This window comes from Talpa occidentalis, unplaced genomic scaffold (assembly GCF_014898055.3).
Source record: "Talpa occidentalis isolate TD23 unplaced genomic scaffold, MPIMG_talOcc4v2.1 talOcc4.17, whole genome shotgun sequence".
NCBI classification, from domain to species: domain Eukaryota; kingdom Metazoa; phylum Chordata; class Mammalia; order Eulipotyphla; family Talpidae; genus Talpa; species Talpa occidentalis.
In genome coordinates, this window is record NW_023601754.1 from 11,673,990 (window position 1) to 11,689,297 (window position 15,308).

Here is a 15,308-nt window from a genome sequence, read left to right on the forward strand (position 1 = left end):
GTGAGTGGAATCTGGATATGTAGTGATACTCCCCTGTCGATCGCTGGGATACCCATGACCTGTTTGTCTCATTCTCTTACTCTTTTCACTTAGCTCTCGTCCTTTAGTGCACTTCAGCAGAGCTGTTTTCTTTTTTTTTTTTTTTTTTTAAGATTTATTTATTTATGCATATAAGAGCTGGGGTACAGGCCAGAGATGCGGGGGGTGAGAGGATTCATCAGAGACAGATGGGGAGCAGAATAGGCAGACGGACCAAACACACTGCTGAGGGGAGCAGAGGGTGAGACAGGAGAGGTCTGCTGCACCGTGTGGGTTTCTCCCTGGACGGCTGGGGATCGAACTCGTGCTGCAGAGGCTGCAGATTGCTTCGTAGTGCGGTGCTTAAGCCCTTGCGCCACCAGGGAGGCCTGTTAGTTTTCTTGGCTTTAATTCTAGGCATATCTTTCTAATCCAGCGTCCCTTTGTAACTGGTCTGAAACCTGTGTTTGGTTAGACTCTATAGTCTAAATGTATGTGAATGTTTTTGGTAGTACTCCTGTGAAACTGAAATACTAATCTTGACCCTACTTTGTGAATCCATTTTCCTTAGCTTTATATGTACCTGTACTTTGTTTATTAAGTGAACACAATTTGTTTTGCATTCTCTGTTATCTAGCAACTTTGAGGAGAGTCAAATATTTTTGGACATGTTTCAATGTTACTAAATCTCTTATATTAAGATTAAAAAAAATGATTGAATTGGGGCATAGAGAAGTAATTTTATGACAGCTTTTTTAACACTTATTCTGCCACGTAGTTATGTTAAAAAAATGAAGAAATATTTGCAAACAAAATAATTGCTTAAATTCATATCATATTCAGCATATTTTCAACTTTTATCTGTATCTTTGCATATTTTATTTAGTTATATCCTAGTATATGCATATTTTGTATTCTGTTGTAGACACTTTTTGAGAAGAATCATGTTCTGTCTCTTAGCAGAATTTGTATGCAGCCTTAGCATTAGTTGCCAAAGAGTGGGGACTTTTCCCTAGAAATTCATAAGAATCCTCTTTTGTGATGGACGTAAGTCTAGGCAAGATCTTCTTCTGTCGCTGTAATTGGGCTTATCTTCCTTGCTCTCTGCAGGCTGGATGACACCAGAATCCTCCCTGGCAATATGAAGGACAACTTCTGGGAGATGGGGGATACAGGCCCATGTGGCCCCTGCAGTGAGATCCACTATGACCGGATTGGTGGTCGGGACGCCGCACATCTTGTCAACCAGGATGACCCCAATGTGCTAGAGATCTGGAACCTTGTGTTCATCCAGTATAACAGGTGACTTTGGGGTCCCGCTCCGTGCCTGCTAAGAGCAGCACCTTCAAGTCCTCTTCTGAGAAAGAAGAATTCCAGGTGCATGGCTGTTGCCTACCCTTGTCTTTGGGGACAGTAGAGCAGGACTGACACAGGCACCAAAGCCATCAAGAGCTTGTGACACATTCTTTAAATTTTATTTCTCAGTTTTTCCCTCATATCTCTTAATAGGGCTTATTTTATAAAGTAGTTTTCATCCATATATGTCTGCTTAAAGGTCTAGTCCTCTCATGTCTTTTTGCTGTCATTTGGACTGCTGTTTTAAAGTTCATTTCCTTGAAACTTGCATCACTCTTAAATGGAACCCAGAATGCTTTTCCTTCCCTTTCTCCCACTTGCCACCAAATCGGCAGAGGGAAATGGCAGATTGTCACAGCCTGCAGTTGTCCTGTGTAAGTGAATCTTACTCAGCATGGGAAGGCTGCAGCCTGAATCCTTTCTTCAATTTCCCATTTCTCTGGATCCTGCAGGGAAACAGACGGTGTTCTGAAACCTCTTCCCAAGAAAAGCATCGACACAGGGATGGGTCTGGAGCGACTAGTGTCTGTGCTGCAGAATAAGATGTCCAACTATGACACTGACCTGTTTGTCCCTTACTTTGAAGCCATTCAGAAGGTACTCATCCTTTAGCAAATGTTACAAACTTCTGTGGAGGTTTTCAGCTGGCATCTTAGCAGTGCTGTCAAAGATAATGAAGCCAAATGCTTGCCAGCTGAGACCCCTGTAACCATCTGCCAACTTCATTGTTAATAATACAAGTCTCTGGCCTCCCTTGTGGTATAGGAGTTAAGTCTCAGCAGTATCATGCTATCACCACTGCAGCCTGAGCTCAGTCCTCAGCCAGGGAGCTGACCCACATGGCGCAGCAGACCTCTCCTGTCTCTCCCACTGCCCCTGTTAGCAGTGTATTGCAGTAGATCTGCCTGTTCTGTTCCCCACTCTGTTCCTAGTAAATCCTCTCACCCCCCGCCACCCCGCACCTCAGGCCTGCACCCCAGTTCTTTTATGCAAAATAAATCTTAAAAAAATAATAATAACTCAAGACTCCAGGCACAAGGCACTGAGACTTGTTGAATGCAAGGTTCTGGCTGGAGGCTCTTTACTTCCATTACTGACACCTTTCCTGGGGTTATAGAATCTTGCAAAGGGCCATCTTTTCATCTAATAACTCCTCAGACCTCTCAGAGGCAACATCAAAGGGCTGTTTCCTAATGAGCTGCCTCCTGGTTTTTATTTGCAGGGCACTGGTGCCCGGCCATACACTGGGAAAGTTGGTGCTGATGATGCCGATGGGATTGATATGGCCTACCGGGTGCTGGCAGACCACGCCCGGACCATCACTGTGGCACTGGCTGACGGCGGTCGACCTGACAATACAGGGCGGGGGTAAGTTTGCCACACATGGGGTAGAACTAGGACTAACACTGAGTTTTATGACTCTTTATGGAATGTTAAGCCATGCTTTTTCCCCCTCTTCTAGGTAGCTGGAGAGAGCCCTTTGTTTTCTAGGGAGTTTTAGTTCACAATAAAGAGTTGCTCCTATACTAAGCCTTTGCTGCTAGGTACAGGATGATGAGTATTATATTTAAGGTTACCTAATAGGATATTGGTAGGCATGGGCTTAGGGGTGGGTATTTTTTATTTTTTTAATTTATGCATACAAGAACTAAGGTACAACCAGAGGTGTCAGGGGTGAGAGGATTCACCAGAGACAGAGTGGGGAGCAGAAAAGGCAGATTAACTGGAATACACTGCTGAGGGAAGTAGCAGGAGAGTCAGGAGAGGTCTGCTGTGCTATGTGGGTAGCTCCCTGGCCGGCCGGGAATCAAATTCGTGCAGCAGTGGCTGCAGGTAGCTTCAGAGTGCTGCATCTTAACCCCTTACACCACCAGGGAGGCCCCTAGGGGTGGGTATTGACTGGTCCCAGACAGCTTCATTATTGCAGGCAGAACCTAGAAATGAGGGCATTAAGCCTGCCATCTGGCCTGTACTACTACTCTCCCTCTTTGGGTCAGCAGAACGTGGTAGGAAAAGAAACCAGGGTTATTCCAAGTCATCCTTGAGTTGTATTTGTGGGTATGTTACTGAGTTTTAATGACTTTGGGGAATGTAGACTTACGGTAAAAGAGCATCTCTGAATGAAAAAGGCAAAAAGTTGGTCATGGTATTTTGACTAGAATTCCAAAGGACTCAGTCCAAACTGCTTGGCTGGGAATATTGTCTAGCAGGGGACTGAGTTCTGCCTTTTACAGGTATGTGTTGCGACGGATTCTCCGCCGGGCTGTTCGATACTCTCATGAGAAACTCAATGCCAACAGGGGTTTCTTTGCTACGTTAGTAGATGTTGTTGTCCAGTCTCTGGTAGGTGTATATTTCCCTGTTTGCCTTTTCTGTACTAAAGCGCATACCTTGGCATGGTAGGGTGGGAGACAGCATACTGCTCTTGACAACTTTAGAGGTATTCCTGGCCTCATCGGGCCCCATCTGTTTTTCCTTTCTCAGGGAGATGCATTTCCTGAGCTAAAGAAGGACCCAGATATGGTGAAGGACATCATTAATGAAGAAGAAGTGCAGTTTCTCAAAACTCTCAGCAGAGGGCGTCGCATCCTAGACAGGAAAATTCAGAGCCTGGGAGACAGCAAGACCATTCCTGGTAAGGATGGGTGTGTCTTTCTCCATTGAGGCTGTTTCTTCTTTATGGGAGGGGCAAACTCTTGTTCACAAGCTTGCAGTGGGACGCCCACATTTCCAGAGGCCAAGTGTAACTTGGTTAAACTGCTTTTGGTGTAAAATGGGGCATATAGTAAAATTATGAAAGCAATACATTATTGTGGTAATGTATTCAAACAATACAGAAGTAAAAAGTGAGCATTTTCTTTCCCAAATTTGTTTCTCAAGGTAACAACTCTTTAAAGTTCAGTGTATTCAGGACCTTTTCTCTCACTGCACACACTCATGTTTTCAAGCAAAAATGGGAACATATAGTATATACTTTTTTTTGCAACTATTTGTTACTAGATAAGATTAATAATTATAATAATTTTTTTAAAAGATTTATTTATTTTATATAAGAACAGGGGTACAGGCCAGATGCGCAGGAGGGTAAGAGAATTCACCAGAGACAGAGCTGAAACAGAACAGGCAGACTGATGAAATACACTGCTAAGGGAAGCAGCGGACACGACAGGAGAGGTCTGCCGCGCCATGTGGGACCCTTGCTGGTTGGCAGGGCTCGAACCAGTGCTGCAGAGGCTGTGGACAGCTCCATAGCGCGGCGCTCAACCGCCTGCGCCACCAGGGGAGGCCCTATTTTTACTTTTTATTGAAGTGTGATGTCCAAGGGGAAGCCTGATGAATTTTCACAAAATAAATGCACTATGTTTAGATAAAGAAACAGAACTTGGGGCCTCTCTGGTGACACAGGTGGTTGAGCACAGTACTGTGACGCTGTTAGCGGCTTCTACAGTGCAGGTTCGATCCTCACTGGCCACGGAGCAACCCACATGGCACAGCAGACCTCTCCTGTCTCACCTGCTGCTCCCCTCAGCAGTGTATTTCGGTCATTCTGCCTGTTCTGTTCCCCGCTCTGTCTCTGGTGAATCCTCTTACCCTCCCGCACATCTGGCCTGTACCTTGGTTCTTGTATAAATACAATCTTAAAAAAAAGAAAGAAAGAAAAGAAACAAAACTTTACCAGGAGACCTGTGCTTCTTCCAAGTCAATTCTGATGGGTTTTCTGTCAAGCTCACAGAACCTGAGCTCACTTGCCTTGTTTCTGACCCCTCTGTCATTGCCAGTGTCCTCCTGGGAAGGGATTGAAAAGAAGGGGTCTGTGTTTTTCTGACACAATTCCTTTGTGCTGTGTAGGGGACACTGCCTGGCTTCTTTATGACACCTATGGGTTTCCAGTGGATCTCACTGGACTGATTGCTGAAGAGAAGGGCCTGGTGGTAGATATGGATGGCTTTGAAGAGGAGAGGAAACTGGCTCAGGTAAGGAATTTGGGGTGTGAACAAGAAACCCAACATCAAGTAAGGCAGGACTTTGCTGCAAAGCAAGCGAGAGTTTCCATCCATTAAAATCTTGGAAATTCTGTTTTTCCCTACGGGAGCAGGTCTTAACTTCAGGTGATTTAGTCCCTGGATATTGCCATTATTTGGTAATAATGTCTGATGATATTTTTGATTTTTATAATTAGAATGCTAGTAGCATCCAGTGGGTAGAGGTCAGGAATACTACCCAGCATCCTACAATGGACCTGGCAGCTTCCCATAACCAAGAATTACCTGATCCCAAATTTCAATGATCCTAAGATTGAAAAACCCTGTTCTAGAGCTCCGTATTAGGCATAGTTTAGCAATTTTGAGTCCTTCAGAGTTTTTTCCTGCACTAAGGTAACTTATGCTTATTTCTCTTACTTGCAGCTCAAATCTCAGGGCAAGGGAGCTGGTGGTGAAGACCACATTATGCTGGACATTTATGCTATTGAAGAGCTCCGGGAAAGGGGTCTGGAGGCAACAGATGATTCCCCAAAGTACAGTTACCATTCGGACTCCAGTGGTAGCTATGGTGTGTTACTGTGCTCATCTGGGGGACTTTCTAGATGAGACTAAAGGTTAAGGATCCACGGTGATCTCTTTTTAGTGCTGTAGAATCATCATGTGTAATTTTGTATTCATGACTCTTGGAGATCTTTATTTTGGAATAATTATAGATTCACAGGAAGTTATTAAATTTATAGAGATATTCCTTGTACACTTCTCCCAATTTCCCTTAATTGTAAATTTAATATCTTAGTGAAACCAGAATTGAAACTGACACAGTTCACATTAGCTTTGGATTTTATATCAGGGTAATAGCATTCTAAAAGCTAACAAGAAACAGTAGATTTGCCTGTTCTGCTCCCCACTCTGTCTCTGGTGAATTTTCTCATCCCCTGCATCTCTGGTCTATACCCCAGTTCTTATATGCATAAATGAATTAAAAAAAAAAAAACTTAAGGAAAAAAAAAAAAAGAAGAAACAAAAGAAAGAAATAAGCAGTGCATGTCTCTGCTTTTTGCTCCACCAGAGATACCTAAATCTATCCAAGCAATTCCACATTCTTTGTGAATTGACCTTGAAGTAGGGAATTTATTATTATTCTTAAAGATTTATAATCAAGGGCCTCCCTGGTGGCGCAGCGGTTGAGCGCTGGGTTGCGAAGCTGCCTGCAGCCTCTGCAGCACCGGTTCGATCCCCGGCTGCTCCCCAGCCACTGGAGGAGGGTCCCACATGGTGTGCAGACCTCTCCTGCCGCCCGCTGCTCCCCTCAGCAGTGTACTTCTGTCCTTCTGCCTGCTCTGCTCCCCGCTCTGGCTCTGGTGAATTCTCTCACCCTCCCACGCTTCCGACTGTACCCAGTGCTTATATAAATAAATTAAAAAAAAACTTTATAAAAAAAAAAAGATTTATAATCAAATTCACCAAGTTGCTGCTAAGTGGCTCAGAGGCGACCAACTATTAGGGTGACCCAGTTTTCCCAGTACTGCCCCATTTTAACACTGAAATTTCTGCATCCTGGGAAACTCCTCAGTCCCATACAAATCAGGTCAGTTGACCAGCCCACTGAATATTGCATTCTTTGGTGGAAAGCCAGCACGCTGTGCCCTTTCATAGAATCTCATAGGTACACTCCAATTAGGACCTAAGGAGAATTTGAGAAGTAGAATCCAGCAAAAGCCAATTAAGAATGTGTGAAGTCATTTACCTTGTGTTTTCCCTCTTCTGCACAGCATTTGAGAGCACAGTGGCTACAGTGATGGCTCTGCGCAGGGATAAAATGTTTGTGGAAGAAGTGTCCACGGGCCAGGAGTGTGGAGTGCTGCTGGACAAGACCTGTTTCTATGCAGAGCAAGGAGGACAGATCTACGATGAAGGCTACCTGGTGAAACTCGACGACAGCAGTGAAGATGTGAGCCCACACTTCTTCTTTGGTAGCTGGGGAGAAGGTCTGACAAAGGGCCAGGCCCTTTGATTCTTCCGCACTCTGGACTTTTGGGGGGGCAGACACACTGACACTGGTCACTGTTTCTGCAGCTGAGGGAGCTACTGCTTATACCATGTTGCTAGCACAGACATTAGGTCTCGTGGGCAGGATTCTTGCTGCCAGGCTGACCCTGGGTTCCTCCAGGCTTCCTTATAAATAAGCGGTAGTCCTCTGAAGGGTAAACAATTGAGGTACCTTAAAATGGGTTCAGATTCTCTAAGATGCTCTTTTATGGGATAAGTGTGTATGTGTCAGTGATATACATCTATATAATGGTGCATACACATATAACTATGTAATATATATAAAATGGTGCTAATGCTACTTGTAAATATACATACAGTCTTACAGAATGTATGTAATATATGTAATCTTAGAGAATATGCATTTACATGTGCTAAGAGTTTATGTGGCTAAATTTATTTACATACATATACCTGGAACTTGCTTATTGACTGACTGGTGTCCTCGACTGCTCTCAGAAAACAGAGTTCACAGTGAAGAACACTCAGGTGCGAGGAGGGTACGTGCTGCACATAGGAACAGTCTATGGTGTCCTGAAAGTAGGGGATCAGGTCCGGCTTTTTATCGATGAGGTGAGTTGCATTATGAGGGTTAAGAATCAGTCTGATAAGTCATCACCTCCTTTTTTTGTAAATTTCCACTCTTAATTGACACATAAAATTGTTAAATATTTAAAGTGTACATTATGGTGATTTGTTATATGTGTACCTTGTGAAGGGAATGCACTTCCTCCTTTGGCTTCATCATTATTGTCATTCCTAAGTGAAATTGTAGGTAGGTTTATTTTTAAGATTTATTTATTTATGCAATAAGAACTGGGGTGTAGGCCAGAGATGTGGGGGGAAGGGGCGAGAGGATTCATCAGAGACAGAGTCGGGAACAGAACAGGCGAATCTACTGAAATACACTGCTGAGGGGAGTAGTGGGCGAGACAGGAGAGGTCTGCTGCACCATGTGGTTAGCTCCTGGCTGGGGATTGAACTCGAATTGCAGAGGCTGCGTTTGCTTCATGGTGCTGTGTTTAACCCCTTGTGCCACCAAGGAGGCCCTAAAAATTTGATTTTAGATCTTCCACCACTAATATGTCCCAATAACCTCATTGAATTTATTAATGTATTTATTAGGGGCCTTCCCTGTGGCTCAGTGGTTGCGCGCAGTGCTGTGAATCTGTCCGTAGCCTCTGCAGTGCGGGTTCAATCCCAGCGGGCCAGGGAGATTCCCACGCGGCGTGGCAGACCTCTCCTGTCTTGCCTGCTGTTCCCCTCACCAGTGTATTTCGGTCGTCTGCCTGTACTGCTCCCCACTCTGTCTCTGGTAAATCCTCTCACCCTCCTTCGTCTCTGGCATGTGCCCCAGCTCTTGTATAAAAATAATAAATAAACCTTTAAAAAAAAAATTAAACCTAACTTAGTGAACATCACAGCTTAACCAAGCCCACCTTAAATGTGCTTAAAACACTTTGACCTACAGTGGGGCAAAATCATCTCATACAAGCCTATTTTATTATAAAGTGTTGACTATCTCAAGTAATTTATTGAAAACTTTTGAAAGTGAAACACAGACTTGATGAAATGCAAAACATATCAAACAAACCCTAGCAACACAGTCCACTGCAGAATATTGCTTGTCTGCCCTCGTGACCTGGTGGCCGGCTGGGAGCTGTAGCTCACTGCCCTGCCCACGTCACAGGAGAGGAGCATACCTCACTTTGCCAGCCCAGGAAAAGATCAGAACTTGCAGTATAGTTTCTATTGAATTTGTATTTCTTTCACTGTCATAAAGTCAAGTTAAACCATCATACGATGGGGACTGTGTCCTTGGGAAGAAGGGGATCCTAGGGGTGGGTACTGGGAGCAGCCAGCAGTCTAGTAGACCTCCCCAGCAGCCTGTTCTGCCCTTTACAGCCCCGGCGGAGACCTGTCATGAGCAACCACACCGCTACCCACATTCTCAACTTTGCCCTACGCTCCGTGCTTGGGGAAGCTGACCAGAGAGGTTCCCTGGTTGCTCCTGACCGCCTTCGGTTTGACTTTACTGCCAAAGGAGCCATGTCCACCCAACAGATCAAGAATGCTGAGGAGATTGCTAATGAGATGATTGAGGCAGCCAAGGTAGGTTGGATTATGTTGAAGCTCTTGGCTCATGAACCCCAGCTCCTTCCTGTACCATCACCTTCTATCCACGGAGCCTCACCAGGCCAGGTGCTCTGACCCCACTGCACTATATTCTGTCCTGTTCACAGATTTGCTTAAGACAGTGACTCTCAGAGCAATGAGTAAGGGGCAGCGGGAGGGGTTGGTGGAGGGGTCCCGGGGCCTCTTGGGAAATAGAAAGTGGGATCATCTTTGCTCCATCTCCTCTTCAGGACTACCGGAGCGCTTCTTGTTAGGTCTTTTTTACACGTAGCACATCCACATAAGGTTTGGTTCACAGTTTAACAAAATAATTGGAAATTTATATTTTGATCCCCCTGACCTTACTGCTTTCTTTGAAGAGGCTCAGTGTATCAGAGGCAGAGCCAGGATTAGAAATTCAGAGTCCTACTGTACCCAGAGATCTTGTCCAACTTTATTCTTGTACCCAGAGATCTTGTCCAACTTTATTCTTTCTTCCTGTGGCAGCCTGTCTACACCCAGGACTGTGCCCTGGCAGCAGCTAAAGCCATCCAGGGCCTGCGGGCTGTGTTCGATGAGACCTACCCTGACCCTGTGCGCGTCGTCTCCATTGGGGTGCCTGTATCCACTCTGTTGGATGACCCCTCCAGTCCTGCTGGCTCTCTTACTTCTGTTGAGTTCTGTGGAGGAACGTGAGTACCTCAGGGAGAAGTAGATGGAGTCACTTGAGGGTGTGGATAATAGGTTAGACTATTGTTTTTTTTTTTTAAAGTATTTATACATACAAGAACTGGGGTACAGGCCAGAAGTGTTGGGGTGAGAGGATTCACCAGAGAAAGAGTGGGGAACAGAACAGGCAGATTGACAAATACTGCTGAGGGAAGCAGCGGGCGAGACAGGAGAGGTCTGCTGCGCCATGTGGGTTTCTCCCTGGCTGGCCGGGGATCGAACTCCTGCTGCAGTGGCTGGCGACAGCTTGATAACACTGTCTTTAAACCCTGCACTACCAGGGAGACCCGTCACTTGGGGTCTTTTGGGGTATTGTCATGGTGGCTTGGGAAATTCCTGCTTCCAAGAGAAGTGTGGTGAAAAGAACATTCTTCAGGCTGTGGTAGAGCCATCTGTAACCTCCCAGTAACCTGGGTACAAGTGAGGGAGGAACTAGACGGATCATGTTCTAGGCCTTCCTCTCCCCAGCCGAATCAGGCCTTCAAATGGGTCCCACGTATGCCTTAATATCCCTTTACCTGACACTTTAGAGCATAGGAAGTAGCTTTTAAAGACTTTATATCACTCTCACAGAGAGTTGTGAGCACTAGCAAACATTTGAGGGTCTCTGAGCAACTGCTGAATAAGCCCTATTTGTTTAAGGGGTTGTGGTTAAGATTTTAAAGGTAATTCTTCAAATTCTCCTTTGGTGAGTGAGATAGAATATAACATGTTCCACCAGAGAGGACCAAAAAGTGAACAAATCTAGAGCCCACCAGGAGTATTTTATTGGGTATCAGGGATTACAAATCATTGTATTAGCTCTCACTGGATTTTCACAGCAGCCCTATGATGGAGAATTCTCCCCATTTTATGCTTGAGAAAATCAGGGCTCAGAAAAGGGGGGTTATTCAGTGTCAGCAGGCTCTCAGCTCCAGCCAGACCTTCTCCCTCTCCCCCCTTCTTGGCCAGACCTGTGTTCTAAAATTCCCTACAACATGAAGGACCTTTTCTCACTGTCCCTTGAGGAAGCTTTTCTGGGAGCCACTACCTCATGGGCTCCTGGGCTCCATGTCACAAGGGACTGTGTATTCCACTCTCAGGCACCTGCAGAATTCTAGTCACGCAGGAGCTTTTGTGATTGTGAGCGAAGAAGCGATTGCCAAGGGCATCCGGAGGATTGTTGCTGTCACGGGCGCTGAAGCCCAGAAGGTGAGTAGATCAGGCCATTTTGGGGCTTATTCAAACCTGGCAGGAGGAGCCCTGTTTATGAACCGGTAATGCAGACAGTGGGGGCAGCTGTAGTCAGAAGTGGAGCACAGATGGTGCTGCCCTACAGTGCCCTCCAGGCCGCCCACTTGGGAGAAGAAACTGCACTGCCACACAGTACTTCCTTAGCTCTCTTACGTTTAATCTTTAAAGCTCTGTGTAGGTTCTGCTGCCTGCTTGGTAACATACCCATGTCTCAGCGTGTAGCCTGTAATTTTGCTGTGGCTTCTAGTGCCCCCTGCGTTCCCCATCTGCCTAGGGTGTGTGCTTAACTTGAGGTGTGTGGACAGTTGCTCTGGAGCTGGGGACTGGAGCCAGTGTGTGTGGAAGACTGAGGGGTGACCATTTCCTGGTGTGAGAAGGGCTCCTCGCTCAGGCTCTTGGTGGGTTCATGTAGCCTTTGCTGGCCAGGCGTGTGGGGAAGGCACTCCTTTCTTGGACATGAGGATACAAACACCAGCTCCCTGAAGAAAGCTTCCAGTGTCCTGGGATGTGTTGTTCTATAACTTGCCTTCAGTATTCATCACAGTTGTTTACAGACAGAACCCTGAAGTTCAAAGTTACTTCACCTGGAGTCTACACCTCTGATTTCCTTCTCTTAGGCCCTCAGGAAAGCAGAGAGCTTGAAGAAATCTCTCTCTGTCATGGAGACCAAAGTGAAGGCCCAGACTGCGCCTAACAAGGACATGCAGAGGGAGATCGCTGACCTTGGTGAGGTAGGGACAGCGACCTCCTCCTTCAGCACCAGGCCCTAGGCCTCATGGATTGGACACCTCAGCCCTGAAGAACTGGGGCCTGGTTCTCAGTGGCCTTTGGATTGACTTCTGTTCTGCAGCCTTACAAAGGGGATGCCAGAGATCCTGGCCTACCCTGGGACCATTGTGTCTGCCGATGGCAGGAGAACCCATTCTAAGCACAAGTGGGTGCTAGTCTGGAGGGAGTTAAGAGAGGTGCTGTAGGTACCCATTATTTCTGAGCTCCCTGGTGTGTGTTAGTATTTGGGAGCTTTCCATAAGCCCCCAGGCTGTGTTCACCGCCTGGAAAGGGGCCTCAGATAAAGGAGGCCCATTTTCCCTCTAGCCCCACTCCTTACAACTATTTTTTTTTTTTAAAGATTTATTTATTTATGCATACAAGAGCTGGAGTACAGGCCAGAGATGGGGGCGGGGGGCGGTGAGAGGATTCACCAGAGATGGAGTGGGGAACAGAACAGGCAGATTGACTGAAATACACTGCTGAGGGGAACAGCGGGGAGTCAGGAGAGAGCTGCTGCGCCATGTGGATTGCTCCCTGGCCGGCCAGGGACTGAACTTCAGAGGCTCCGGATTGCCTCATACTGTGGTGCCCAACCCCTTGTGCCACCAGGGAGGCCCATTACAAGTATTGCAGTTGCTTGTAAAGTGACCTGTCTCAGGTGGATACCTCTTTGAAGCCAGAAAGGTGGGGTGAGCAGGAGCCTCACACCCTGGCTCCTGTGCTCCAGACCCAAATGGTCTCGTATTTCTGGCCCCAGGCTCTGGCCACAGCAGTCATCCCCCAGTGGCAGAAGGATGAATTCCGGGAAAATCTCAAATCCCTGAAGAAGATCATGGATGACCTAGACCGGGCTAGCAAAGCTGATGTCCAGAAGCGCGTGAGTCCTGGCAGTGCTGGCGGCCGGAAGGGAGCCAAGAGAATTTACCCAGCAAGGGCTGCGCAGACTGCTGTCTGGAGTTGAAGGCTGGCCTTTGACCCGAATTCTCTCTTCTGGACTATTTCCTTGCAGGTGTTGGAGAAGACAAAGCAGCTCATTGACAGCAACCCCAACCAGCCCCTGGTCATCCTGGAGATGGAGAACGGCGCCTCTGCCAAGGTAATCTGGGGGCTGGGGCTCCACATGCTGCTCTGTGCCTATTCCTTGCTTGTGTCCTGCCCTCAGGGTCTCATCAGCCCTCCAGATGCTGGAGTGTGAGCTTTGTGGCTCTTAGCAGAGTGGTTGCTCAGGGTCTACTCTGTGATTGAGTTTAGCCCGAGCCATGTGGAGAGATGTGGGGGGTGGAGAGTTAAGATGCCTGGAGGTAAAAGGCAAACGTCAGAGCTGTAGTGTGAGTAAGGCTCTGTGCTTGCATTCTCTGCTTTTAGTTGGGGTTGGGGGACACTGAGCTCCACAAACTTTCTGCACTTGGTGAGCACATAGCACCCTTCCCCAGAGCCCATGCCTGATACCAGGTTTTCTTCACAGGCCCTGAATGAAGCCTTGAAGCTCTTCAAGACACACTCCCCTCAGACGTCCGCCATGCTCTTCACAGTTGATAACGAGGCTGGCAAGATCACATGCTTGTGTCAGGTTCCCCAGGTCAGAATGCCCGCAGCCTGGCTCCATACCTGCAGCCGTGAGCGTGTGGACAGTGGTGTTTGGCTTTCCTGAGGGATCTCGGGGTTTTTGTTGTTTGTTTGTTTTTTTGTGGGACCCTTGCCGGCGGCCGGGGCACGAACTGGCGCTGCAGAGGCTGCGGGCAGCCTCACAGCCCAGCGCTCAACCGCTGTGCCACCAGGGGAGGACCAGGGGATCTTGGTTCTTAACACTTGTTTGCCACAACTCGCGTTTGTGCAACCCTAAGAAAAGTGGCCATATTCTGTCCACCTGCCAGCCACCTCCCTCACCCATACCTCAGGCCCTCTCCTTGATGGGTATGTTTAACTGTGCTGGCAGATACCAGGCTTTGCTACTTGGTCTGTCTTATCCTGGTTGTGATGCCAGCTGTAGGATCTGTCTCAGCCTCTGTCAGCATCTTTCAGGGCAGAAGTGGGTGTCCTTTTTCCCCCTCTCCTCACCTTCTCTCCATTCTACCTTCTGTCTTGACTCCTATTTTCCCTTCCTGTCTTCCAGAATGCAGCCAATCGGGGCCTGAAAGCCAGTGAGTGGGTGCAGCAGGTATCAGGCCTGATGGATGGCAAAGGTGGCGGCAAAGACGTATCCGCTCAGGCCACTGGCAAGAACGTGGGCTGCCTGCAGGAGGCACTGCAGCTAGCCACTTCTTTTGCACAGCTTCACCTGGGAGATGTGAAGAACTGAGGAAGGGGTGGCTTCCACTGGGAAGCATCTCCCTTTCCCCCAGATGTCCCCATTCAGCCAGGAGCTCTCCATCTGCCACAAGGACATTTGAATCCTGGGATCTTTAAATTGCCCCACCTCTCTTCCTAACCCAGCAGTACAGGACTTCACCCAGGAGCTGGCCTGTGACTCAGTATCCACATTACATTTCTGCGGAGCCCTCATGTCAGCAACTTTCTAAAACCACTACCCCAAGAGTGCTATTTATAACATGCTCATGTCTATAGATAAGTGTTCTCTGTAGACGCAAGGCTGTGGATCTGTAGGGAGGATCATTCTTGCTGCGGAGAATAAAAGGATCATGTGCAATACTTGATGATGCTGTGTGATCTCAAACTCCCCGCTATTGGGTGCCCCCTGTTGACAGTCCACAGCTCCCAGTGTCTGCAGAATAAGTGCTGTGGTTCTCACTGGTTTCTGGCTTGTGGTCCTCACCAAGCCCAAACCCATCCCCACCTCACCACCCCCAGCCTTGGGAATAGCCCCTGGGATTGCCTGAAGACATTTGTGGAGGTCGCCTATAGAAGAGTGTTGTGAGCTGGGGAGACAGCCATTCAGTAAAAGATGATCAAAGAAAGGGTCTCCCTGGTGGTACAAGGGTTTAAGTCTCAGCACTGTGAAACTTATAAGCAGCTACTGTAGCATGAGTTTGGTTCCCAACCAGGGAGGTGACTCTCATGGCGCAGCAAACCTGTCTCTCCACTGCTATCAGCAGT

General features: G+C 47.3%; 1 protein-coding gene across 4 annotated transcripts in view; it reads left to right on the forward strand.

Moving 5' to 3' along the window:
* Nucleotides 1-14,923, forward strand: part of AARS1 (alanyl-tRNA synthetase 1) — a 54,790-nt gene extending 39,867 nt beyond the window's left edge. For all 4 annotated transcript variants that reach the window (XM_037516122.1, XM_037516124.1, XM_037516123.2 and 1 more), the window contains 17 exons: nucleotides 1,129-1,320; nucleotides 1,827-1,971; nucleotides 2,597-2,742; nucleotides 3,609-3,717; nucleotides 3,859-4,009; nucleotides 5,224-5,348; nucleotides 5,781-5,925; nucleotides 7,130-7,308; nucleotides 7,866-7,979; nucleotides 9,312-9,518; nucleotides 10,029-10,213; nucleotides 11,333-11,441; nucleotides 12,101-12,214; nucleotides 13,012-13,131; nucleotides 13,264-13,350; nucleotides 13,720-13,833; nucleotides 14,368-14,923. In XM_037516122.1, coding sequence (XP_037372019.1) covers nucleotides 1,129-1,320; nucleotides 1,827-1,971; nucleotides 2,597-2,742; nucleotides 3,609-3,717; nucleotides 3,859-4,009; nucleotides 5,224-5,348; nucleotides 5,781-5,925; nucleotides 7,130-7,308; nucleotides 7,866-7,979; nucleotides 9,312-9,518; nucleotides 10,029-10,213; nucleotides 11,333-11,441; nucleotides 12,101-12,214; nucleotides 13,012-13,131; nucleotides 13,264-13,350; nucleotides 13,720-13,833; nucleotides 14,368-14,553 — 2,428 coding nt within the window. In that variant the 3' untranslated portion in view covers nucleotides 14,554-14,923. The remainder of the gene's footprint in view (nucleotides 1-1,128; nucleotides 1,321-1,826; nucleotides 1,972-2,596; nucleotides 2,743-3,608; nucleotides 3,718-3,858; nucleotides 4,010-5,223; nucleotides 5,349-5,780; nucleotides 5,926-7,129; nucleotides 7,309-7,865; nucleotides 7,980-9,311; nucleotides 9,519-10,028; nucleotides 10,214-11,332; nucleotides 11,442-12,100; nucleotides 12,215-13,011; nucleotides 13,132-13,263; nucleotides 13,351-13,719; nucleotides 13,834-14,367) is intronic.
* The last annotated feature ends 385 nt before the right edge of the window (nucleotides 14,924-15,308 follow it).